At 46.0% G+C, this 25888-nt stretch overlaps 1 protein-coding gene across 1 annotated transcript; it reads right to left on the bottom strand.

The window, feature by feature from the left end:
* Window positions 1-830: 830 nt before the first annotated feature.
* Window positions 831-25278, bottom strand: VGLL1 (vestigial like family member 1). Its single transcript, XM_055338122.1, has 5 exons — window positions 25209-25278; window positions 20134-20360; window positions 5168-5611; window positions 3176-3239; window positions 831-996 (listed from the first exon to the last, which is right to left on the bottom strand). The coding sequence occupies exons 2-5, from the start codon at window positions 20333-20335 to the stop codon at window positions 831-833; spliced, it is 876 nt and encodes a 291-aa protein (XP_055194097.1). The 5' UTR covers window positions 20336-20360; window positions 25209-25278.
* Between the last annotated feature and the right edge of the window lie 610 nt (window positions 25279-25888).

The following is a 25888-nucleotide window of genomic DNA, read 5'->3' as shown; positions in this document are numbered from 1 at the left end:
GTCTGTCATTTCCATGATGGCTGAGGTGACCCTCGTAAGTACAAATTGGATCACACTTAAAATCTTCCCATGGCATGGCTTACCAAGTCACTTAGAGCATAAAATCCAAACCCCCAATATGACCCATTAAGATCACAGGTCACCTGGCTCCTGTCTACCTCTCCAGCCTGGTCTTGTGCCACACAGCCCTTTCTCACCAAACTCTGGCCACACTGATCTTTCTCCATTCCTCACAGACATCTAGGCCTTTGCATGGCAGCTTCCCCCACCCTCTCCATCTCCATGCCAACTCTCCCTCAAGCTGGCTCTCCCCTCCCCCTTTATTTGGGCCCCTGATCACACATCACTGTCTTAGAGGAGCCCTCTGACCACCTTATCCAAAGTTGGTTCCCATTTTCCCATATTTCAACACCCTGTAGTTTTCCTTATAGCACTTATAACTTGTAAATATTTTTTTCCCTTTTGGGGAGAGTGAGGTCTTGCCTTCCCCACTAGATTATTAACTCTACGAGGGCAGGGACAGAGAGGGTCATTCACTAATATCATATATGTACATTGTAACACCATGCCTGGCAGTTAGCAATGTCAATGAGCAATATTGATGTATTATTATCTGTAGACATTAAAGCAATACAGTGTCTATTTCTACAGACCAAAAAAAAAAAAAAAGCAAATTTGCTAAAAAATTTTGGCACCAAAGTTTTTGGGACTCACCTCCAGAAAGGTCTGACTACTTTTCTGGCTGATTGCTCTGCTCCACACGGCTCTGTTGCACAGAAGGGTGACACATAGCACAGGGTACTGAGCCCATGTGGGAGGGGCAGGAGACTCTACCCTCCTTCCTTTGACAAATCTTTTTCTGGGGCCTCACTCAGGAAATCTTCCATAACTACCGGAATTCCTACTGAAAGGTTCATCCAGTTCATTTTGAAACCAGCTTCATATAAATTATACAAAGAATCAAACACATAGAAGTAACAGAGTTCTGTGCCAGATCTATTGTAACAGGAAGTGAGGATGCAGAATCTGTGCATTTCACAAGCTCCCCCAAGATACTCACCATCAGTCAAGACTGGGAGCCTGGCGCATGCTGAAAAGCAGGAGCTTTGCTGGAGTTCCTGGAGGTGGCTCCCTTTCCCAGTTCCCGTGCCCTGCTGCCTCCCTCTGCCCAGAGCCACAGTGGCAGGATAGCTGCCTTGGGACTGTTGGCATAGCCAGTAGCCACTCACCATCTCCCTTTAACTACTCTCCCTTCAACTACTCTCCCCTCGGGGAGTCCAACGCCTTGCCCATTTCCATAGGTAATGTTGTTCCTGTGCCTGCTTTCCAAGCATTCCCTCCCCTTATTCTAGGACAGTGTCCAGGCCACAGATAGTGAATCCAGATATAGTGGAATGATTTTACCAGTTGCCAATTCCCACTGTTGTACACTTGATTTAGGTTGGAATTGTTTTTTCAAGATTTATGTTTATTGCAATTTAGGATTGGGGATGGCTTCAAGACTGACAGCAAAAGAGAGTAGTACCCCTGCCACCTATTGCTGTGTGACCTTAAGGCAAGTCCTGTCACTTGTTTGAGACTCAGTCTCTGTGTCTATAGAATGAGAGTATCTATGCATCCATTCAATCCCTATTTACCGAATATCTGTTGTGTTAAGGCACCTAAGATACATACATACATAATTCACAAAGTCACTGTGGGCACTGAGCAGGAAGGCATGCATGGGATCCGGCTCATTGTCCCCACCCATACATGTTGTTGCTGTTGTTTTTGGCCTGTAAACAATTTAAAGCATCAAGTTTCCAATAATTCTAAGGCTTAACATTACCAAGTGTATAAACTATTAACAAGTACTTAGAGAAGACTTTATTATAATCCTTTCATTAATTAGTAGGCTAGAAAAGCTCCTCTTGGGTAGAGATTAATGCGAAGCCTGACTCAGCCATGCTAAAGCTCTTGAACCAGCCCTAAATCCATCTCCTCACTTGGGCATGACAAATTAATCACCGAGGGTGGTTTATGGCTTTGTCTGTTGGTCTGTCTTACAAAGGGCTTCAATCAAAATAATCTGTACTATACCGGCAGATGTATTTTTACTCTTTCCTTCTTCAGCATTCTTCTATTGTTCCCAGGATTCACTCATTCATCCACTCAACAAATATGCATTCACCTCTGTTCCAGGCTTTGTTGCAGGTGCTGGGATGTGGGTGTACATCCCTCAAAGTCTTGGCCCTTGAGCAGCTGACATTCTAGGGAGGTCTACTATTGCCCTCACCCCACTCTACACTAGACTGTAAAGTATTTGAGATTGGGGCCATGGCAGCAGCTCTTCCCTTCCTTATACACACAGCTTGGAGCAACCTGAGACACACAAAATACCCTCTCCTCCCAAAAGTCACTTTTTGATAGCTTACTATGTGCCAGTCTTATCCTGTGTGTTTGGTGGCTCATTTTTTACGGCTTACTGTGACTAATTTACAGTGGAATGTCAATCCTCAGCATTTACATATATTATTTTATTTAATCCTCACAGAAACTTGGGGGGAGGACACACACAGTATTTTAACCCTCAGTTCACAAATGAGGCAACTGAGGAATGGAGAGGTTAAGAAATGTGACCAAGTTTCTGAAGCTAGTAAGTAATGAGCTCAAATTCGAACCCAGGCCATAAAGACCCCCAGGCCTTCCCATCCAGATTGTTCCGTTTGTAAGTTCCTACTGACACCACTTAAACATTGAGTGTGGAGCCCAGAGTCCTGGCCTTTAGCCTCAGGTGACATTTTCCTCCCGCAGAGTCCTGGGGTGGCCCTATGTTCCAGGCTGAAAAGTGAACACCTGGGACAAGTAAACTCCCCCTCATGAATTTGTTCATTTTGCTGAGTCATCTGGGTTAAATCTAGCTAAGGTGAAAGAACTCAATAGAGCTACTCGGATAGCAAAATAGAGAAAGAAAGAGACAGAGAGAGAGAAAAAAGAAGAAAATGGCCAAGACATTTTATAAGGCACCAAGTGCATGTGCTCTTTGACACTAAGATGAAACAAATTACAACTATGAAAATACTAAATAATAGAGATCAAGGTATTTTCAGCTGAGGAGCCTGGTTTTCACATTGGGAGCTTCTCAGGTTTTGTTCTCAAGATACAGAAACGTAGTATCAAAGGCAGAACCAGATACCTACTTTCACTTGCAAGGTTGGCACTGGCAGGTCCACCATCTGGGGGGAAATATATTTTCTTATCTAGAAAGGAAGAACACATGATTAGAAATCTCCAGGGACCCCAAATGGCCTGTCCCTATTTGTTCTTTTTTTTTAAGATTATTTATTTATTTTTTATTTGAGAAAGGGAGAGGAAAAGAGCATGAGCAGGGAGAGGGGCAGAAGGAGAGGGAGCAGCAGACTCTCTGCTGAGCATGGAGCCCACAGCTCCTGCGGGGCTCTATTCCAGGACCCTGAGATCATGACCTGAGCTGAAGGCAAATACTTGACTGAGCCACCCAGGTGCCCCTGCCCCTCAATTTATAGACTCTGGGCAGATTCTCTCTTGTCAGAAGTCACAAAAACAGAGAAGCTTCTGTTTTTAAGGTACCTTGGGTCTTGTTCCCATCTTACAGGCAGTGTTCCTGACTTCCCCAACAGATCCTAAGAGCATCAGGTCAATTAATACTACTGACCTCAATGTTAGTAGGAGAGTATGAAGTTCGCAGTAGTCAGACTTGGTGATAAAAATTTGAGAACGGGTCTACAGGTTTCAGAAATAGGATCACACCTGCATCATAATTTTGCCATGATGTGCCTGGCATATAGTAGATGCTCACTAAATATTTGCTGAATTGGGTTTGAACTGTATAGTTGTTATGTTTGGGAGGTGAGGATTTGAGCCATCTGTGTTCTAACCAACTGTTGAAACGGGGCTCTGCTTTGTGTATGCACAGGCATATATGCAGACACAGTTGGCCTAATTTTTCCTCTGAATCTGGGAGGACAGATTTTTGAAAGAGTACAGGGATGGGAATTTTCATAGGTTTCCCAAGCATGACATTTTTATGATTTACTCTTGAAGTACATTCCTAATCAAACTCTGGAAATGACAGAGTGGTGTTTTAATGGGAAATTTGTTTTCAACATTAGGCTGGAACACAGTGCCTGACTTAGGTAGGCTATGCTGAACAGGCCCTTTGTGTACTGTATATTTAGTTCAGAGTAAAGGCAGCTTCTAGCAATTTCTTTCAGGCATGGAACACTAGAACTACTGACACATACGGACTAGAGGGCTGTAAAAGAAAATTCGTCCAGAGTATAGAATGCCAGAGGATGCAGACTTGGCCCATTGAAACCATAAAATATATATTATTACCAATGTTTCACATAAAGGCAAATTTTGTAGCAGATTGGGTTGTTCTGTTGGTGAAAGTACACTTCAGACCAATTCTTTTACAAAGAAGGGAGTCTTATTTTTTGGTAGGTATTTAGCATCTAGTAGGCACTAATTAAATAGTTGTTGGGTGAATGAAGAAGTAAATGAGCCTTAGGGGATTTTAGTTCAGGGGTAGGGGTAGTGTCCAGGGAGCAGGAACCCAAGGGAGACTGCGCAGGAGGGGCCCAGTTCACAGGCACAAGCCACCGACAGCCAGATGCTGTGGCAGTCTCCAGGCAGCAATGGGACCACCTCTATGGTGGCTTTGAATTTTAATATTTGGAGCAGATGGTTGGTATACAATGCCCTTGTTTTGACCCAGGAACCTGGAATCACTGCTAGTCACCAACCTGTTTAGAGGATAGAGTTTGTGCCTGTGGGTATGTCACAGAGTTCTGTTTTACAAATGGATTATTTGGTGGCTTATGTGGTGAGGGAAATGCAGGACCCTGTGAGTTTAGGTAGTAGCCTAAATCATTTTTCTAGAATAAGTCCAAGTCAACAGACTGGGGTGAATATTCGGGGACAAGTCCATCTGGTTGGCTATCTATGTAACCCTTAATCATTAAACTGTGAATGTCGATGAAGCTTAGTGAAGATCTATGGAAGTTGAAGCAGAGCATTCCATATCTCGGAAACCCCATGTCTGAAGCGGGAGCAATTAGCCTTAGCACCCCTTCTCATTGTCAACTCCCTCTCAACTACAACCAATCAGAGACCATCTTCCAAGTATCCGGAGGCATTTTCTTACAGTGGGCTGAGCTGGGAGGCAAGCTGCAGAGCAATCCTGTGCTTCCGGCTATCTGGGTAGAGTTGCAATCCTCCCACACTGCAGACTCCTGAGGATGGGCTAGGTGTCGATCTTGCTGGAGGAGACTTAGGAAGGGCTCATAGTTCCCATTGGGTTGGGGCTCTGGGACCATGTGCCCACTGGAGTAGGCCTGAGGGTAGCCAGGCTCTGAAGAGCTGGGGCTGGCTAGGGAGGGGTAATGCCATGGCTCGTCAGACTCAACAGGGGGGCTCCCCGCCAGGGACGCTGGGTACTGATCCATAGTCATGAGACTAGGCCCATTCAAGTTGCAGTTGGTGGCACCATATGCAAAAGATGCTTCTGGCTCTAGCTCTGGCTCTGGCTCTGGCTCTGGCTTTGTCCACTGAGACGAGAAACGCCACTGGTTTGGAGGCATGTCACTATCTGGGAAGGAAAGATGTACAAGACACGTTAAGTGTTGTTTTCAAAATGGAAATAGCTAAAATTTTTTTCTGGTTACTACACACTCTATTTTTTAATGTCAATAAAATGTAGAAAAAGTAAAAACAAAAACAAAAACAAAAACAAAACACCATGCTACCTATAATATCCAGAGACCACCACTGTCCACCTTTAGGTATACTTCTTTCTAGGATTTGTTTCTATTCAGGTCCACAGGGTTTTCACATTACATAGGATTTTTTTAAGATTTTATTTATTCACGAGAGACACACACACACACACACAGAGAGAGAGAGAGAGAGAGAGAGAGAGAGAGAGAGAGAGGCAGAAACACAGGCCGAGGGAGAAGCAGACTCCATGCAGGGAGCCCGACGTGGGACTCGATCCTGGGTCTCCAGGACCACACCCTGGGCTGAAGGCGGTGCTAAACCACTGGGCCACCTGGGCTGCCCATCTTCACATAGGATTTTTAAGGCAGCTTTTGCATCATTAAAATACCACAAATATCCTCCCGTAGCAATGAACAAAGCCAACACCAGCAGAATATTCAGTTATGTTAACAACACTGCGATGACCATCTTTGTATACACATTTTTGCAACGATGTCCAACGAGCCCCTCAAGGAAACTTTTCTAGAAGTAAAATTGCTTGATTAAAGGTGATTTGTGTTTGGTTGTTGCTAGCTGACTTTATTTTATAGCCAGTGGCTTGAATACACCAAATAGAAGGATGCCAAAAAACTTTGTAAAGGGTTTAACGCCTGTGTAAGTCACTCATACAAGTCTAAGTGTTCAAACCCCATTTTGTAGAGGCATCGGGGGCATGGGGATGCTAAGACTGGACCAGGTTAGCAAAGCAGATTAGTCAAGTAGGGAACTGAGCTAGAGCAATAAGTGATGGGTAGGGAAGTGATTGCTCGGACCTCTTCCTGCAGAAGCAAAAATGCTCAAGGTCAAGCAGTGATGGAATCTCCTTTGGTCATATAGATACTATTCTAATTGTGCCTATGGTAGCAGCTGAATCTGAGTGTTCAAAAAGTCTAGGGCAGTTCTCAAAATGGATGGATGTTTTCCCCATTCGCAACACCCACACAGGCAAGAAGGGAGGAGGGAGAGAGCTCTGGCAGATGGTGCTTAAAGCCTAGAGCCTCTCATCTATCCAAGATAATGAAGGGGGGCGTGGGCGTGGAGACAAAGGAAGATTGGAGGGCTGGAGAGACTGTCTGATCCCCTTCCCCCCCAACCACGTGTGCCTCTCCCAGATCTCCTGAATGTTCCACTTCCTTGGGTTTTGTACAAGTTAAAAGCATCTTGAGTGGTCTGCACAGGGACACTGCAGCAACCCACCCTCCCATCATAGCTTTTCATGTAATACAGATGATAAGGGCAAAATAAGCCCTACCCTATGTGGCATAGACATTCTACCCAACATTTCAAATCACTTACAATGAGCGGAGGGCTATGGTTGGCCTCTTTTAATGAAACCAAGGGCAAGGAAACATATTAAGATTTGTTCCTGGGGGGGGGGGAGATTTGTTCCTGGGGATAAATGCTACTTTTGAAAATTGGTATCTGCAGACCGGTAGCGGTTCAGGGCACTGTGTAGCACAAATAGAGCGATTAAGTGGACTTAGTATAATCACTCTGCGTGCTTCATGTTGAATAAGGGTACTGCATGTTCTGAGCCCAAGTTAGAAACAATGTGTAGCCTGACAAGCGGGCAGTTTCCATCTGAACTGGCCTTACAGATCTCATACATATGACCTAGAAGCTGAATGCTTGAAATGTGCAAGGCAGGGCCCCAGTGGTTTTTATTTATTTTTTATTTTTTTTATAATGATTTTCCTTTTTTTTAAATTTTTATTTATTTATGATAGTCACAGAGAGAGAGAGAGAGAGAGAGAGAGAGAGGCAGAGACACAGGCAGAGGGAGAAGCAGGCTCCATGCACCGGGAGCCCGGCGTGGGATTCGATCCGGGGTCTCCAGGATCGCGCCCTGGGCCAAAGGCAGGCGCCAAACCGCTGCACCACCCAGGGATCCCCCCAGTGGTTTTTAAATATTTCTTTTAACTGCTTTCCTTCCAGAATTTTCTTTTCATTTTTTTTAGGCCATCCAGAATTTTCTTTTATTTTTTTTAAGTTTTATTTATTTAGGGATGCCTGGGTGGCTTAGCAGTTGAGCATCTATCTGCCTTTGGCTCAGGGCGTGATCCCAGGGTTCCCGGATCGAGTCCCACATCAGGCTTCCTGCATGGAGCCTGCTTCTCCATGCAGATGAATAAATCTTAAAAAAAAAAAAAGATTTATTTATTCATGAGGCAGAGACATAAGCATAGGGAGAAGCAGGCTCCTGGCAGAGAGCCTGATGCAGGACTCGATCCCAGATCCCAGGATCACGACTTGAGCTGATGGCAGATGCTCAACCCCTGAGCCACCCAGGCGTCCCATAGGCCTTCCAGAATTTTCTGATCAAAATGTTAAGGGGAGTGGGTGGTGTGTCACTGTCCAAGGACCACTTTGACCCTGAGTGCATCAGAGCACAGTTTGGATGGCAGCATGTGTGTGTGTGGGGGGGCAGTGTCCCAAATCCCAAATTCACAGCAACCTTATAGTGGGCCTTGGGTCACCTGGGGAAAGCCATGTTTCCAGAGCAGACTTGGATGCTGGTGTCCCAAGGAATGGAGGCCCTGAATTTTGGGGGGGCCACTCTTTCCAGCAACCATGCTCATCTAGCCTGTGAACTATGAAGGTATTTTAAGCCACAGCCCTTGCTGCCTCAAGGTGGCTGCTGCTGCTGCTAAAAGTGACCCTGGTGACACTTTCTTACCCAAGGTCCCCCCCTCTCCTAGTTACCTCTAGAGATGAGAGAAAGGGAGCCCCGGGGAAGACTGCTGCTATACCAAACCCCAAACTATATTAATGAATAGAGACCAGTCAAGAACATTTTGGTCCTGCGACATTTGAGGCAGCCTGGATTTTCCTTTCGGTGGATACAGAAGGCTTCCATCCCATATACTCCTAACTCTGAGCACCTAGGCCCTGCCTCTCGGTCCCATCCCAGCCTCAGAGAGTACTGGCCCCATTCCCCACCCCACCCCTTTAGGGTGAAAGTGGCAGGCCATTCCCCTGCCTCCTAAGCAAACACAGACAGGACCCTCACATCCACCCAGATACACTTCTTTTTTTTAAGATTTTGTTTATTAAGGAGAGAGATAGAGATAGAGAGATGAGAGAACATCTCATTATTATTATTATTATTATTATGTAATTGCACTTATAATTATTGTAAATTATTGTTCTCTCAAAGAATAAGCAGGGAACTAGCAAACTCCTGGAGCAGGGAGCCCAAAATGGTGCTGGATCCCGGGACCCTGAGATCACGACCTGAACCTAAGCCACCGAGGTGCCCCTGGAATAATCATTCCTAGTGTTTTTTTTAAAAAGATTTTATTTATTTATTCATGAGAGACACACAGAGAGAGGCAGAGAGACAGGCAGAGGAAGAAGCAGGCTTCTCACAGGGAGCCTGATGTGGGACCTGATCCCGGGTCTCCAGGATCATGCCCTGGGCTGAAGGAGGCGCCAAACCGCTGAGCTACCAGAGCTGCCCTCATTCCTAGTGTTTATTAAGTGCACTATGCTTTATGTGTATAAGTTAAAAAATTCAAAATGCTAGTATTTTATATTTTTTTTACATACAGGAATGAGAATTTCAGAAGTTTCAATCTACTATTATCACATGAAATTCTAACAATTCTATAAGGTCAGTAATACATCCTGTCCACTTTACAGATGGGGAAAGGAGACTGAGAGAAGGTCAATAATGTAGCCACTTGGCACAGCCAGGCTTTGACATTGGATCTGTTTGATTCAGGAGCCAGAGCTTTTCACCTCTACACTATGCTGCCCTCCTAAGTTAATGTCACTACCTCCCACCCTGCTGTTGGTTGCCCCAGGGACCACGTCGTCAATTGCTAATATATTCACTTAAAAGCAGAAATGTGGACTTCACAAATTCAGCAGTTCTAATGAAATCGATTATACTCATTGTGTAGCCTTGATCTGAAGTGTTAAAATAATTCCTATGAAATTTCTTAAATGAAAAGTTTTTTAAAAAACGATTTTATTTAGGGCAGCCCGGTGGAGCAGTGGTTTGGCGCCGCCTGCAGCCTGGGATCGAGTCCCGCGTCGGGCTCCCTGCGTGGAGCCTGCTTCTCTCTCTGTCTGTGTCTCTACCTCTCTCTCTCTGTGTCTATGAATAAATAAATAAAATCTTTTTTTAAAGATTTTATTTATTTATTCATGACAGACACACACACAGAGAGAGAGAGAGAGAGAGAGACAGAGAGAGAGAGAGGCAGAGACACAGGCAGAGGGAGAAGCAGGCTCCATGCAGGGAGCCCGATGCGGGACTAGATTCCGGGTCTCCAGGATCACACCCCGGGCCAAAGGCGGTGCTAAACCACTGAGCCACCAGGGCTGCCCTACAATTTCTTTTTAAAATATATTTTATTTTATTTTTCTTAAGTAGACTCCACACCCAATGTGGGGCTTGAACTCACAACCCCAAGTTCAAGAGTCACATGCTAATATTGACTAAGCCAGCCAGGTGCCCCTCCTAACCTGCAATTTCTTTTTTTTTTAACATCTTTTTTTTTAAGATTTTCTTTATTCATGAGACACACACACACACGCATGGAGAGAGAGAGAGAGAGAGAGAGAGAGAGAGAGAGAGAGGCAGAGACACAGGCAGAGGAAGAAGCAGGCGCCACGCAAGGAGCCCGACGTGGGACTCGATCCCGGGTCTCCAGGATCAGGCCTTGGGGTGAAGGTAGTGCTAAACTGCTGAGCCACCCAGGCTGCCCATAACCTGCAACTTCTTAATTCACTCACTCACTCACTTGATATTCCCCACTAGCCAGGAAGCTTGGGGAACATAGAGAACTTTTCTCTTTTGTTCACCATCATACCCTCAGGGACTTGCACAGTGCCTGGCACATAGCGGGCCCTGACTGAACACTATTCTAAGGAATGCAGACACACACATGCACTCATATGCTTGCACATAAACACACATGCACACTCACAAACACATATCCCCTCTCAGAGACCTGCACACTCAAGCATACACTCACATCCCCACTATATCTTTCTATATTGAGGTGACCAGTGTGCAAAATGGCTAAGGACACAGGCTTTGAAGTCAGAGAGGCTTCTCCCCTCTTCCTGGTCCAATCCCAGCTCTGCGACTTTCTAGTTGTGGGACACTGAGCACATCTCTCATCTCCTTCCAGGATTGTTGGGAGATTGAATGGGATGATCCTCGATTCCTGTGAAGGGCTTAGCACAGTGCCTGGTCCCTAACGGCCCCCACTCCCTCTACCCCGGCCATTGCTATTGTTGATTATTACTGATCCTTATCTGGGTTCATACTCATGGGCTTCTTTCCTGGTTTGCAACACTCCATGTACATTAGCCCAGCCCAGGAAAAAGGAAAATGATAACGGCCAAGGTCTGAGGGTCGCCCCCTGCCATTGGTCACCTAGTCCCAGGGAAGGGAAGAGTGCAGGGCTGAGCAGAAAAGCCCGCAGCAACAGCAGCAGGAGCAGCACCTGAGGGCTGAATGTGGAGGGTGGATGGTATAGATAGTGGATGTAGAAGAGAATTTTCGGAAGCCATTGCTCAGTGCATGTCCATTTCCAGGAAATGATACACCAGAGGTGGGCTGGAGCAATTGCAAATCCACAACAGTTTTGTTTACTGAGCACTTACTATAGGCCAAGCGCTTCACTTAGCACTCTGCCCACATGAGCTCATGTGATCCTCACAGCAACCCAGATGACAAAATAAAGACTTGGAGTGGCTAAGGTAACTTGCCTAAGACCACAGGGTTGGCAAGCACTCTGGCTGGCTGATTCCAAAACTTGGCCCTTAGCAGCTATGCCTCTCTGGTATTGCAAAAATGCAATGAGCTGGGTGCTCTCACATACTCCTGGTGTTAGAAAGTGGCAGGTAGGCATAATATTTCTGGGGGCAATTTGTATGCACCCTTTGATCCAGTCACTCCCCTTACAGCAACTTAGGGATATAAGCAATGATGTGTGCAAAAAATGTAGCTATGAGGATATTCAAAAGGATATTTATAATATAGTGAAAAATTGGCAACAACCTAATGTCCAAAAATTGTAATAGATTTAGTACATCTATAAGAAGGATACTCTGGGGCAGCCCCGGTGGCCCAGCGGTTTAGCACCGCCTTCAGCCCTGGGTGTGATCCTGGGATCCCGGGATCGAGTCCCATGTCAGGCTCCCTGCAAAGGAGCCTGCTTCTCTCTGCCTGTGTCTCTGTCTCTCTCTATCTGCATGTGTGTGTCATAAATAAATAAAATCTTTTTTTAAAAAAGAAGGATACTCTGGAGCCATTAAAATGATGTTGTAGGGGTGCCTGGATGGCTCAGTTGGTTAAGCATCTGCCTTCTACTCAGGTCATGATCTCAGGGTCCTGGGATCGAGATTGGTATAGAGCTCCTTGCTCAGTGGGGAGTCTGCTTCTCCCTCTCCTCCCTCTGCCTCTGCCCCTCCTCCCACCCCACTAGTGCTCTCTTGCTCTCAAATAAATAAATAAAATCTAAAGAAAAATGATGTTGTAGGGATGCCTGGGTAGCTCTGTCAGTTAAAAAGTGTTTGCCTTTAGCTCAGGTCATGATCTCGGGATCCTGGGATTGAGCCCTGCTTCTCTCTCTCACCTGCTTCTCCCTCTCACCTGCTTATGGTCTCTCTCTCTCTCTCAAATAAATAAATAAATAAATAAATAACAAATAAAATCTTTTTTAAAAATGATGTTGTAGTAGAACATGTAATGGCATGGAAAGAGAGAGAAAGAAATACGACTTACATACAAAATGATGTTACATTGTAAAACTTACCATGTGTGCATAGATGCACATGTGGTTATGTCCTGAATGCTTACCTTTGTTTTCTAATTTTCAAAAAATAACAGTACTTTTGTGATTAGAAAAAGTTATTTTTTTAAGTAAGAACTGAGGAAACCACTTGACTCATTGAATCTGAGTCATGGTTGTAAAAGACCAATCCAAATTGCTGGCTTTCCTTCCACCCATCCTTCCTTCTCTTCCCCTTCCCCTCTCTCTGTCTCCACCTCTAGTACAAATCCTAGTTTATTTTATTTTTTAAAAAATATTTTATTTATTTATTTATTCATGAGAGACAGAGAGGCAGAGACACAGGCAGAGGGAGAAGCAGGCTCCACGCAGAGAGCCCGATGTGGGACTCGATCCCAGGACTCCAGGATCACGACCCGGGCGGAAGGCGGTGCCAAACCGCTGCGCCACCCGGGCTGCCCCAAATCCTAGTTTATGATGATGTTAAAACCAAGCACCCTCCAGACACACACTCACACCCTGCACTTTGACAATCCAACCTCTGGCCTGTCTGATCTGGACTCATTGACTCTCCCTTCTCTGCCTTCTTGGCTAGTGGCTCTGGCCTCTTATTCATTCACCCCAGAAACAAAGAGGATACTGTTTGTATTAGACGAGGTTGAAACAACACTGGAGACAGAAGGACAGCTTACGGGACACAATCCTGTTCCAGGGCAGCCTGCTTGATCCCACTGCCTCCTTTACTGTCACCTCCCCGGGGTATCCAGTCTTTTGCTGATTATCCAGGGCCTTTTCCCAGATGAAAATGAAGATGAAACACAGAACATGTGCAGTATTTGAAAGTGGCTAAGAGCTCAGGATCTGAGTCAAACTGGCCTGGTCTCAAATAGCCACACTACTAGATGTGGGATCTTGGACAAGTCACTTGGCTCTCTGAGCCTCAGTTTTCTTTCCAAGATAATGGGCACTGTGAGAGTTAACCAATAGCTGGTGTGAGAATTAAATGAGATAATCCTCATGAGAGCTCCCAGCAAAGTGCCCCCCCCCCCCGGACGTGCTCCATAATAGTTAGCCATTGTCAACAGTATTAGCTACAGTCCTTCTGGGCATTAGCCCTTTCACTGGGGGTGCTGTCATGGTCTACAAAGGCAGGACAGTGGACTAGTAAAGAGTCCAGTGGACCTGAGTTTCCATCTCTAGCTCTCTCTCACTGGCTGTGTGACCCATTTCAACACTTAACCCTATTTGGGTTGCTTTTCCTCCTCTGTGAAGTAAGGATATTGATACCCCTTGTAAAGTGGGTAAAGTGTGAAATACAACAGGCATGCAGGAAAATACACAAGTGTGCTGCTGGGGGGAATGTTCACGAACTGGGTAACGAGGACCCAGATCAAGGAACAGAACCCGGCCGCCACCCCAGGAGCCCACCTCCCCAAAGGTAATTGCTCTTCCTTCTTCTAACACCATATTCAGCTTGCCTATCTGTGACCTTCGTAAATCACAGTGGCTTTTGAGGACTGAAGTGGGTACAGTCACTGTAGCAGGTGCCTAGCACCCAGCGGGGACTCCCTCTATGGTGCCCCGGATTCCTCCCCCTCTCCGGAAAGAAAGATACAAGAAAGATACGAAGTTCACAAGGGCCACAGACAACTAGCATGACTCGATCTCAAATGGATAGTCACACTTAAAGAAGAAACCAGTGTTTCTTCCCCACCTCCACTGGATTATGGTTGAGGGGAGAGAGGGGAAGATGTGAGCTTTTGGGTCTTGCTACAGAAGATCTCTGGAGGGGCACCTGGGTGCCTCAGTGGTTGAGCATCTGCCTTTGGCTCAGGTCGTGATCCCAGGGTCCTGGGATCAAATCCTGCATCACCCACGGCTCACTCTGCCTGTGTCTCTGCCTCTCTCTCTCTGTGTCTCTCATGAATAAATAAATAAAATCTTAAAAGACCTTTGGGTGCTCAGGTACACATTCACTCACCTTCTCACAGCAGCCCTTGAGCAATGCTGCCAGGCCTGGGGCTGGGGCGAGAAGAATATGGAGTAGGATGGGTACACCCAGACCCTGACCCCCGTGCCCACCTCCCCCCCCGGAAGTGGTAACTACTGAAGCTTCTCTGGTTCTCTGGGGATACTCTGAAATCCCCAATGTCCTTTTTAAAGGGGAGATAATCCAAAAATACCTTCAGCCTGTGTTTTCTTTTCTAAAGTACGGCCAGTATAAAATATACATAAGTCAATAAAAAAATCATTTGGACTTGGGAAAAAAACAGCCAGGAAATTTGATGGCATTTCTTAGCCACATGGGCCTCTGTGTTTGGGTTTTGCATATTTGGCTTGACAGAGCTCTCTTAGAAAGTGGCTGAGGAGATAACTGGAGACCGTGAATGGGAGCCTGTTCTGTTGGGCATGGTTCAGTCAGGGCTCGGTGGCCTGGGGCCGGCCTGCAGGGAATGAGAGGATGCTAACGGTCAGTAATGAATGGCCACTTTATGGATTTCCCACCATTTCCGAAGGTGCACGTCTCTCACATAACACCTCTTCTGAGAACCACTGGGGGGCTGGCCTTCTTTCATGCCCCACCCCCAACCCTGAGGCAGCAGAGCTTGTGAGAAACTTGACTCCTCACCTTAATGAGAGGTCTTGAGGAAGACAGGCCTTCCTTTGCTCACTCAGCTGAACCAACATTTGCCCAGCCCACCCTGCTCTCTTGTGAAGAAAACATCTTCACAGTCAAGGGATCCATGAGAGTCTCAAAGGGTAGATGCAACCAAGGAAGTAGTTGGTAAAGATGGCCACCTCTCTGTTTGGCCTGGAAAGGTTGGCATGGGCAGGAAACAGGGCCATATTAAGTTGCCTTCATGCACTGGGGCATCACAAGATAGAATGAAGTCAGAAGGCATAGGAAACCATACAGCTGCCACAAGGCAGAAGCCCCTCGAAAACATGCAGACTTCCAAGAGGGGCCTGCTGCTCTCTGATCTTAATGTTTTGAATGTAGTCCCTCATATCCACTCTAACCACTTAAAAACGTGTCAAGCTTTCATTCCACCACACAAAAATAACGAACACCTACATGTCACTAAGTGTCAGTGGACATGCATAATCTCACGGACTCCTCCTATAGTAAAATAATACTCAGTTTTAGAGAGGGGGAAGCTGAGGCACAGGCAGAGGACATGATATGCCCTGAGATCACATTGTTAATAAATGGTGGAGCTCACTTGGCCCCAGGCTGCCTGGTTCTAAAGCCATACACCACATGGTGCTCACCCTCTGTGGAAGACATCAGTACCCTGTGAGCTGAATCACAATTCCATTCATTTAAGCGATATTTACTGTGCACCCTCCATGTGTCAGGCTTTGGGTTAGGTACTTGGGAAGTAGCAATTAACAGAGTCCCTGCTGCCATGGAATTCAGAGTCTAAAGGATGGGAGGAGACAAGAAAGAAAATACATAAATATATAATATGCCAAGTGGAGACAAAAGCTAAAAAATAAATAAAATAAAATAAAATAATAAAATAAAATAAAATAGTGTAAGAAGACAGAGGGTGACGGGGTGGGGGGGGCACTTCTTTTTTTTTTTTTTTAAGAGGCTGTGCAGAGAGGGCCTGGCTGGAGAGGTGACATTCCAATGGAGACCTGAATGAAGAAAAGGTAAGTCATGCAGTTATCTGGGGAAAGAGCGTTTCAGGGAGAGGGGTGGGGAGGTGCAAAGGGCCTGAGGCAGTATCATACTTGGCATGTTCTACAAATAGCAAGGAGGCTGGGTTGGATTAAATGAGGTAGGAGGGGGCACCTGGGTGGCTCAGTTAGTTGGGTGTCTGCCTTCTGCTTGGTCATGATCCCAGGGTCCCGGGATCGAGCCCCACATCAGGCTCCCTGCTCTGCTGAGAGCATGCTTCTCCCACACCCTCTGCTTGCCACTCCCCCTGCTTGTTCTCTCTCTCTCACTCTCTCACTCTGTCAAATAAATAAAGTCTTTTTAAAAATGAGGTAGGAGGTGATAGGATATGAAATCAGAATGAGAACAGGGCCTCATTCAAGACAGGATTTGATCCCAAGTAAGAGAGGAAGCTACTGGAAGGTTCTGAACAGAAGGGATATAGGATGAGAATTTCCTTTTAGTGATATCATTCTGAAAGATATCTTGAGAACACACTGGTGGAAGGTGAAAGCAAGGAGACCAGTCAGGAAACTACTGCAAAAATCCAGGGGTGAGCACTGGGTGTTATGCTATATGTTGACATATTGAACTCCAATAAAAAATATATATACAAAAAAATCCAAGGGTGAGATGATGGCTTCCTGGACCAACACAATAGCAGCAGAGGTGGGGAGAAATGGTCAGAACTTGGATATATTTTGAAGGTAAAACTGACAGAAAATTTCAAAGGACCGGACATGAGGTAGGGGATGAAGAGGAGTTAAACATGACTCCCAGTTAACTGGAAGGGTGCAGCTGCCATAATTGAGATGGGGTGACGGTGGACATAGCAGGTCGTGGAGGAGATTAAGGGCTCAATCTGAGACTCATTTAGTTTGTGATTTCTAGTAGATATGTGAAGGGATCAGGTGGGCAGCTGGATAGACAGGACAGAAATGCAGCCTGGGCTGGAGGTAATGCATTTGGAATTGATAGAGATGGTACTTAAGACCAAGAGACAGAAGAGATCCCTTAGGGAAGGAGGGAGTGTACATAGAGAAACTGTCTGACACCCAAGTACTGAGGCCTCCAAACATTTATTTAGAAGCTGAAGAGAAGAGGATGTCCAGCAAAGGAGTCTGAGAAGGACTAGTAACCCAGGAGGAAGGAGGAAAACCAAGGGAGTGTGATGTTATGGAATCCAAGTGAAGGAGGCATTTCTTTTTTCTTTTTTTAAAGAATTTCATTTATGCATGAGAGACATAGCGAAAGAGAGAGTCAGAGACACAGGCAGAGGGAGAAGCAGGCTCCATGCAGGGAGCCTGACGTGGGACTCGATCCTGGGTCTCCAGGATCAGGCCCTGGGCTGAAGGCGGCGCTAAACCACTGAGCCACCGGGGCTGCCCAAAGGAGGCATTTCTAAGAGGAAGGAACAACCAACTGCAGCCAGTGTTGCTGACAGGTCAAAAAGAGATGGAGGCAAGGATGGAGACCATTGATTTGGCAAGTGGAGGTCACTTGCTAACCTTGATGAGGGTGGTTAAAAAGTGATGAGGATGAAAGCCTGAGAGGAGTGAGTTCCAAATTGCAGGGAGGGATTATAATGAATCCAAGCCAATGTGTTCAGAACTAAACCAAAGTCAAATAGCCAAAGTCCATGCGTGTGAAGTCCCTGCATGAAGAGCTCGAGGTTTTGACTCTTCCAAGGAGCTGGAAAGAACCTCTGAAACCCGCTTATCCCATACTTCAGCTCTTACTATATGCCAATTCCCCCAATGACTCAGTTGGAGTCATTCTTGCTCCTGCTCTGAAGTACTCAACAGACTCTTGAACATCACTTCCCCACCCTCCAGCCACCCCACTGAGCCCATTGCAACAGCAAACTCTACTACATCATTTCCTTTAACTGTCTGCTGCTACCACACCCCCTTCCACATGTTTACTTAACTCACCAGAGTCTCAGAAAATCACATCACCTGAGTGGAAAAATAATTTCTAGGACAGAAGTAAATTCTGCAAAGGTGAATACATGAGATATACACCAACACCCCGTTCAGGCCAAAAGAGCAAAGCTGGAGTCATGGTTTCTGAAGAGAGGGGAGATCTTCCCCCCGCAAGCAGATGTCCCACCTGGCAGCTTCATACAAAGCAAACAACCATTTGGAGGCATGTACATCCTCCAGTGGGGGCCAGGCATTCAATGTGGGTGCTGGGCAACTACACCAGTGAGTTCTTAAAAATCAACCAGACCCTGGTTTATTGCACATTTCAAAATGTTGGATGGATTTCCATCCACCTGGTAAGGCAACTTCTCCATTAGGCACAGCAGATACAGTGCTTAGGGCCCACGGATACTTTCAGGAGCCCTTGAAAATGTTTTAACATCCTTTAAAATGGGAAGAAAATGAATATAATAAAATAATGAATACATAAAAATGAATCCAGCCTATATCCCTTCTGTTCAGAACCCTCCAGTACTTAAGACCAAGAGACAGAAGAGATCCCTTAGGGAGGGAGGGAGTGTAGATAGAGAAACTGTCTGACATCCGAGTACTGAGGCCTCCAAACATTTATTTAGAAGCTGAAGAGAAGAGGATGTTCAGCAAAGGAGTCTGAGAAGGACTAGTAACCCAGGAGGAAGCAGGAAAACCAAGGGAGTGTGATGTTATGGAATCCAAGTGCAGGAGGCATTTCTAAGAGGAAGGAACAACCAACTGTAGCCAATTTTGCTGACAGGTCAAAAAAAGATGGAGGTAGGGATGGAGACCATTGATTTGGCAAGTGGAGGTCACTGGTTAACCTTGATGAGGGTGGTTAAAGAGCGATGAGGATGAAAGGATTAAAGTTGTTTTTATACCAATGCAGTCACAAAATGTCCTTTTTCTTGGCTGTACCAAGGAAGAGGCCCTTAGAGCCAGACATGTCTAGGTCCATCAAAGTCCTACTACATCCCTGCCAGCTTAATTTTTATAGCTTTCTCCAAACTTGGGTACTTTGATGAACACTCTTTGACATAGCTTTCTTGAAATAGTTGTTTAGAGATGTAAAAATGTTTGTTTATTTATTTAAGAGAGAAAAAGCACACACAAGTGGGGCAGGCAGGCAGAGGGAGAAAAAGACAGTCTTAAGCAGATGCTGAGTTGAGCACAGAGCCTGATGCGGGGCTCGATCTCATGACCCTGAGATCATGACCTGAGCCAAAACCAAGAGTTGGACACTTAACAGATCGAGCCACACAGGGACCCCAAAAATGCTTAATTTAGAAAAAAAAAGTCACCAAAGACTGTGTGCAATTGATGCCCAGATACTGTTAAGGTCAGGGAGGCAGTTCTGTGAGACACTTCTTGGATTCCTCTGGAGCCCTACCCTTGCTCACCAAATCATCTGCTATTAGATGAAAGGAGGCTGGGTGCACCTACACAGGACTCCCTGTCAGGCCAGTAGTAGTAGGAGCAGTAATAATAATAATAATAATAAAGGCAAGGCACCTAGATGGCTCAGTCGGTTTTATCTGACTTCAGGTCATGGTCCCAGGGTCCTGGGATTGAGTCCCAAGTCAGGCTTCCTGCTCAGTGGGGAGTCTGCTCCTCTTTCTCCCTCTGCTGCTCCCCCTGCTCGTGCTCTCTCTCTCTCTCTCTCTCTCTCTCTCTCTCTCTCTCTCCCTCAAATAAATAAATAACAAAGGCTGATAATAGTGAACAGTCGTGGCGCTCTTACTGGGTACTAAGCAGTGAGCCCAGTGTTAAGGAAACAATGAAATAGGTGAACAGGCTTGATTAAACAGTGTTGATTTTCACACTAGATTTCTAAAAAATGGGTGCAGATTCTTACAGTGTGACTTGCCTTCTGCAAATACACACACACACACACACACACACACACGTCAGTGCATCAAGGGCATCGGAGAACTGGTCTTTCCATGATAGCCTTGATAGGGAGTTCCAACATGCTCACCATTCCTCAGGATCACGTCTGCACCCTGGCTCAAGGGGCTCAATCCCTGAGGGCTCCTGACATTGCTCAGAGCTCTGGAGAAGTGTTCGTCCACTACGCTGCTGATGTCTCCTTGGAAATAGGTGAACAGGACACACTGGGGGTTCCACTCGGTCTTTATAGGTCTCTGTAGCTGGATATCTGTTTTCTCCATTTCTTCCATTGTGAGCGACACAGGTAGGTGATAGCTGCGGATCAAACACAAAATGTTAACTGCCACTGTTTTCAGCTTGGCTGTAGTTTGGATGAGAGGATGGGGGCCTGCAGTATAATTGCTCACAGTGGTTCTGGGAAGCCACTAAGCACCTGAGTGATGCCAAGAAGCTCACCAATCCCACCATGCTGGGCTGAGTGAGGACCAGGTGCTGAGCCTTGACTGATCCATGCTCAGGGAACAAGACAGAGCTCTACAAAGTGCAGAAGGGGCCCTCAAGAGCCTCACATAAGAATTATCTGGCAACTCAAGCAGAAAAACAGCAGGAAGTTTTTTTAAAAAGGCCATTGAGGCCAGAAGAGTAACTTGCCTTCTGGGAAAGTGCCTTCCTCCTCCAAAACAAATGAGCCAAGACTGACCCAGAATTGCATTTAGATGCCCCCAGAACTGCACGTAGATGCCCCTGGATGAAGGCCTGGCCCAGCCTGGAGAGCTTGACTAAGCAATCCAGTGGGTATTCCACTTTACTTTTCCTTAAAAAGGTTGCTTTCCATCTTGATCACTCGCGTGTGAGAAAAAATTCTCCCACTTCCCTGTTGCTGTTGACCTCTGTACAATGGTGTCCTACACCCACCACCCACCCCACGCTAAAAATGGGTAATTGCAAATACCAGTCCTAAGGCCTCCAGACAGATGTACCCTGAACCAAATAACAGATCTCAAAAACAAACATTCTTTACACTAACATATATGGCAACGTTGGTGAGAAGTTCCTGAAAGATTGTCAGATTGTCAACCCTGGCCACCGCCATATCCTCCGCACCTAAAACAGTGCCTGGGACAGAGTAGATGTTCAATAGCTGTTTGCCGAATTGCCTTCGACTTGGCTTCCATCATAGTATCCTAACCATGAGCTCCTGTATGATCAGGGGCTGTGCTCTTGCACCAAAGCCAGGACGGGGCACATGGTGGGCACTCAAGACATGCCATGTGGCCTTCCTTGACTCAAGAAGTAGCCTGTCCGGATGCTTCTGCACCATTGGCCACTCGACCAAACTTGCCAGAGTGCTCGGGCTAAAGGCACCTTTAGTCTATTCACTCATTCATTCAGTTGCAATGCAACTGTTTAGAGTTTAATAGTCTCTGTTCCGGGATGCCTGAGTGGCTCAGCGGTTGAGTCTCTGCCTTCGGCCCAGGGCATGATCCTGGAGTTCCAGGATCGGGTCCCACATCGAGGTCCCTGCATGGAGCCTGCTTCTCTCTCTCTCAAATAAATAAATAAATAAATAAATAAATAAATAAATAAATAAATAAAATCTTTAAAAAGATAGTCTCTGTTCCACTCTAGTCCCTGAGGGTGGGGGCCATTTCTTATTCATTTCTTTATCCCTAGCACCTAGCATAAGTAGGTCAGTAAACAATGGCTGAATGCCTGAGTGCCATTTCATGCAGAGAAAGCACAATGCAAGGAAATCAGACCAATTAAAAGTCAGAGGACTTGGGGTTTTCCTCAGCTGCAAGAGTTTGGGGGAAGCACATGGCCTCTCTAGGATTCAGATTCCTCTTGGGTAAAATTAAGAGGCTGGAGAATATGAATTCTGCAGCCTATTCTTTCATGGTCTGGCTAGAAATGTCAGGAAGGAATCTGGCAGTGAGCAGGGGACCCTTCTAAAAAGGTCTCCTTTCAGACCCATTTCTGGCCCCAGTCATGACTAGGCTCTGCTGTCTACAGAAGCCTTCCACTGAGCACATCACTGTTTCCCCCGGTTGACAGCCATGCTAAGCATAGCCAGGCACTACCTGAAAAATGAATCCATTGTATCCTGATTCCAAAGGACATGCAAACAACCACTTTGGCAGTTTCTTACAAGGTGAAACACACGCTTACTATTTGACCCAGTAATCCTACTTCTGAGTATATATAACCAAGGGACACGAAAACGTATGTCCGCACAAAGACTTGTACATGTTGTTCATAGTAGCTTTATTTAAAATAGACAAAAGGTGGAAATGAGCCAAATGCCCACCATTGGAGGGATGAATAAACCAGCTGCAACACTGTCATATACCAGTCACTGAGCAATGAAAAGGAACAAACACTAGCAATCCACACAACAGCATGGATGAATCACAAAACCACTATGTTGCATGAAAAAAGTCAGACACAAAAGACCACCTATTATAGGATTCCACTTAACACAGGGCAGGCACGACTAACCCATGAGGATAGATATCAGAACAGTGGCTGGCTGTGGGGTGGAGACTGGGAAGGAGCGTGAGGAACTCCGGGCAGTGTTGGAAACGTCCTACATCTTGAGGAGGGTGAAGGTTATACATGGTTGCACACATCTGTCAAAACTGATCAGGTTGTACACTTAAGATCTGTGCATTTCACTAAAGGTAAGTTATTCCTCGATAAACACACACACACACACACACACACACACACATACACACAACACATGCCATATATTCAGATTCTCAGAGTTGTAGAAATAAAGCAAAGGTATCATCCTTGAGTACAATATAAAGAGTTCAAGAAAGACAAATACCATTAACCCTTGAACAACGCAGGGGTTCAGAGTGTTGATCCTACACAGTCAAGAAATCTGCATATAACTTGAATGCCCCAAACTTAACTCACAGCCTACTGCTGATTGGAAGTCTTATCAATAATATAAACAGTCAATACATATTTTGTGTGTGTATTATACACTGTATTCTTATAATAAGGTAAGCTAGAGAAGAGAAATGCAAAGAAAATCCTAAGGAGAAAATACATTTATAATACTGCACTGTAAGATATTCACGTACAGTCAAACCCATGTAGATCAAGAGTCTACTGTATTTTATAATATCACTTCTGTGTGGAATTTTAAAACAGCAGAACTCGGAGTAAAATGGTGGCTACCAGGAGGATAAGGGAGTGGGGGGACCAGGCAGGTGTTTAGGGTACAAAGTCAAGAACAGTAAACAGTCCCTAGAGATCTAAGGCACAGTACAGTGAACATACACAACAATATCGTAGCATAATCCTCCAAATTGCATAGAGATTGGAACTAAATTATTCCAGCTACTAAAAAGAAAGGATAATGATGTTAGGCGATAGAGGTGCTAATTATCGCCACAATGGCAATCAGATCACAATATATAAATTTATCAAATTAACACATAACACCTTAAATTCACACAGTTATACGACATATCTGTTTTTGAAACACAGCCCAAAAAGAAAAAGAAAGCGGAGGTGTTACAAATTATAAAGTAATGATAAATGTTGGAGCCAGCACTTTTCCAAAAGCCTACAGTTTACAAAATACCACCTCTGTGCCAGAAGCTCTGCGTACATTTTTCTCTAGTCTTTACAACTCTCAATGTAGGTACTATTATCTCCATTTTATAGATGAGCCAATTGGGGCCCAGAAGGGGAAATGAACTGCCCATGCCACCCGGCTAGGTGGGGGCCGAGCTGGGCTTTGAACCCAGGGCTCTCTGGCTTCAGTGTCTGTCCTTTCCCCACCGTCCCTTGCGAGTCTCTGGTGAGACTCACAGAACCCCTCTATGAGCTTCAGTCTCCCCATTTATCAAATGTGGAGGCTTGATTTCCGATCTCTGAGGAAACCTTGAGCCAGGCCCTTAGCCGGCCATCTGGTTTCCTCTAGGGAACGCAGGCAGAACATCTGTCCACTCCCTCCAGGCTTCTTAGAGCCTCCGCTTGCAAGGGCTGCTTAGCACCTTTGTAAGATTCGCGGTTTTACCCTTGGAGATGCCAGTGGCCGCTGCTCTAGGCTCAGGCTTGACACAGCTTGCAAATCTATCTTTGCAGAGACTCCTGGAAGCTACAAAGGAGGCAGCCGGCCAGACCCTTGGGACATCAGGGCTGTGGAGCACGCTCCTACTCTCCTTGGGGAAAGACCATAGAGACCACAGGCCACCAGCCATAGGCAGGAAAGGTTCAACAGGGAGAAAGTCAGAGGCAACAGTCTCATCCCCATCACCTTGGGGGGCTCAGACCTTAGACAACCAGGATGATGATTAAAGCTACAGATGCCACCTCTGCCCCTTCTCTTCCTCCCCAAATGCATGGGCACACCTCCCAAGGGAAATCCATGGTTTACTTATCTGGATCTAGCTCACAAGCAATTCTCTAGGCTGCACTCAGACCTCAGTAGAGAGGATGTGCATTTGAGAGCTACTAAAATTCTTAGAATGGTTATCGGCCACAGCCTTTTTGCAGAGCTGCATCTCGCTGCACCCCTGGAGAAAGAAACATGGGCAGTCCCATCCTCGAGTGAGCCCTCTGTGTGAGGTCTGATGCAGGCGTGAATTAGCTGAGGTCCGGCTCAGGAGAACGGGTGCTGCAAAGCTGGAACTGAGGGGGCAGCTGTGAGGCAGAGGGAGGGTAGGACTTTCCAGGAGATGTTCCTGACCCAGTCCCTATCTTGTGATAAAAGACTCTTGCAGACAAAACCCTAAGGTCAAACTTTGCCAGCTATTCAGTTAGAACGGCATAATTACCAAAGTACACTGTAGTTCAGAATCTTTCCCCAGCGCACAAATTATAAAGACACCTAATGCTCCACTTCGACCTCAGAATGATGGCCAAAAGTCTGCACAAATATTCTAGCATGGAATCCAATGCCAGCAGTTTGGCCTCAACTCTACCACAGTCAGCCTGCAAGGACACGATTACCACTCTTCTGCAGAGAGGTTGTCACAGTGATCACTTGGAACGAAAGCCCCAAAGGGACCAGATTGTATCGCTGTGAGTAAAGCATGTGATGCTCACCGCTCCACACCGCACCCCCCCCGCCCCGATTCCTTCCCAGTTGAATTTTCATCCCTCCCTGCCCCCCCAAAAAATGTCTCCAGCTTCTCCTACCTTAATTCCTGACCATCAACTGAGACAGCCAAGATGCCACAGCTGAGCAAAGGCGTGTAGTACTGGTCAGAGTTCCCTGGCCCCCTTTGGAGGAGCTCAGTGCTTGCGGAAGCAAGTCCTGGGGATTTTGTATCCTCCCCTCGCTACTTTCTATCCCTCTAGCCGGGGCTATAAGAGGCATTTCCTGCTGGCTATCTATTAAGAATGCAGAAAATGCGCTCCAACAAGTCATTCGGGTTGGGCACCTGCAGGAATGAGGAAAATAGGTAGCTCTTTTTTTTAATTTCTTCTTTTTGCATTAAAAAAAAGCACTTAGTGATTTTGTCTCTTAAAGTAGGTGGTCAGTTGTTTGCCGGAAACTACACACACAGTCAATAATGTCTAAAACATCAGTTATAGGGCTCGTGTTAGACTGCTGTCACCTTCACTCTCAGAAACTGGGAAAGTCTGTTGGGCTCATCACAACTTTCTCTCTCTCTCTCCCCGTGGCAAGAGAAGGGGAACCCAGACTCCTAGAATTCTGGACGTGTCATGGGCACGGGCCCCAGAGGGAGGGACTGCATCTCTGAACCTGCAGCTCAGAGACCGCAGCCAGAGGTTTGGAGCAAGGGGGGCCTGATGCTCACTTTGAAAAATCTCCATTATGGCCTTGGGTTGGTGGCACCGTCATTCAAGTCCCA

This window comes from Nyctereutes procyonoides, unplaced genomic scaffold (assembly GCF_905146905.1).
Source record: "Nyctereutes procyonoides isolate TBG_1078 unplaced genomic scaffold, NYPRO_anot_genome, whole genome shotgun sequence".
Lineage (NCBI taxonomy): Eukaryota > Metazoa > Chordata > Mammalia > Carnivora > Canidae > Nyctereutes > Nyctereutes procyonoides.
Note: the sequence above shows the minus strand (reverse complement) of the source record. Positions and strands in the feature narration are given on the sequence as shown.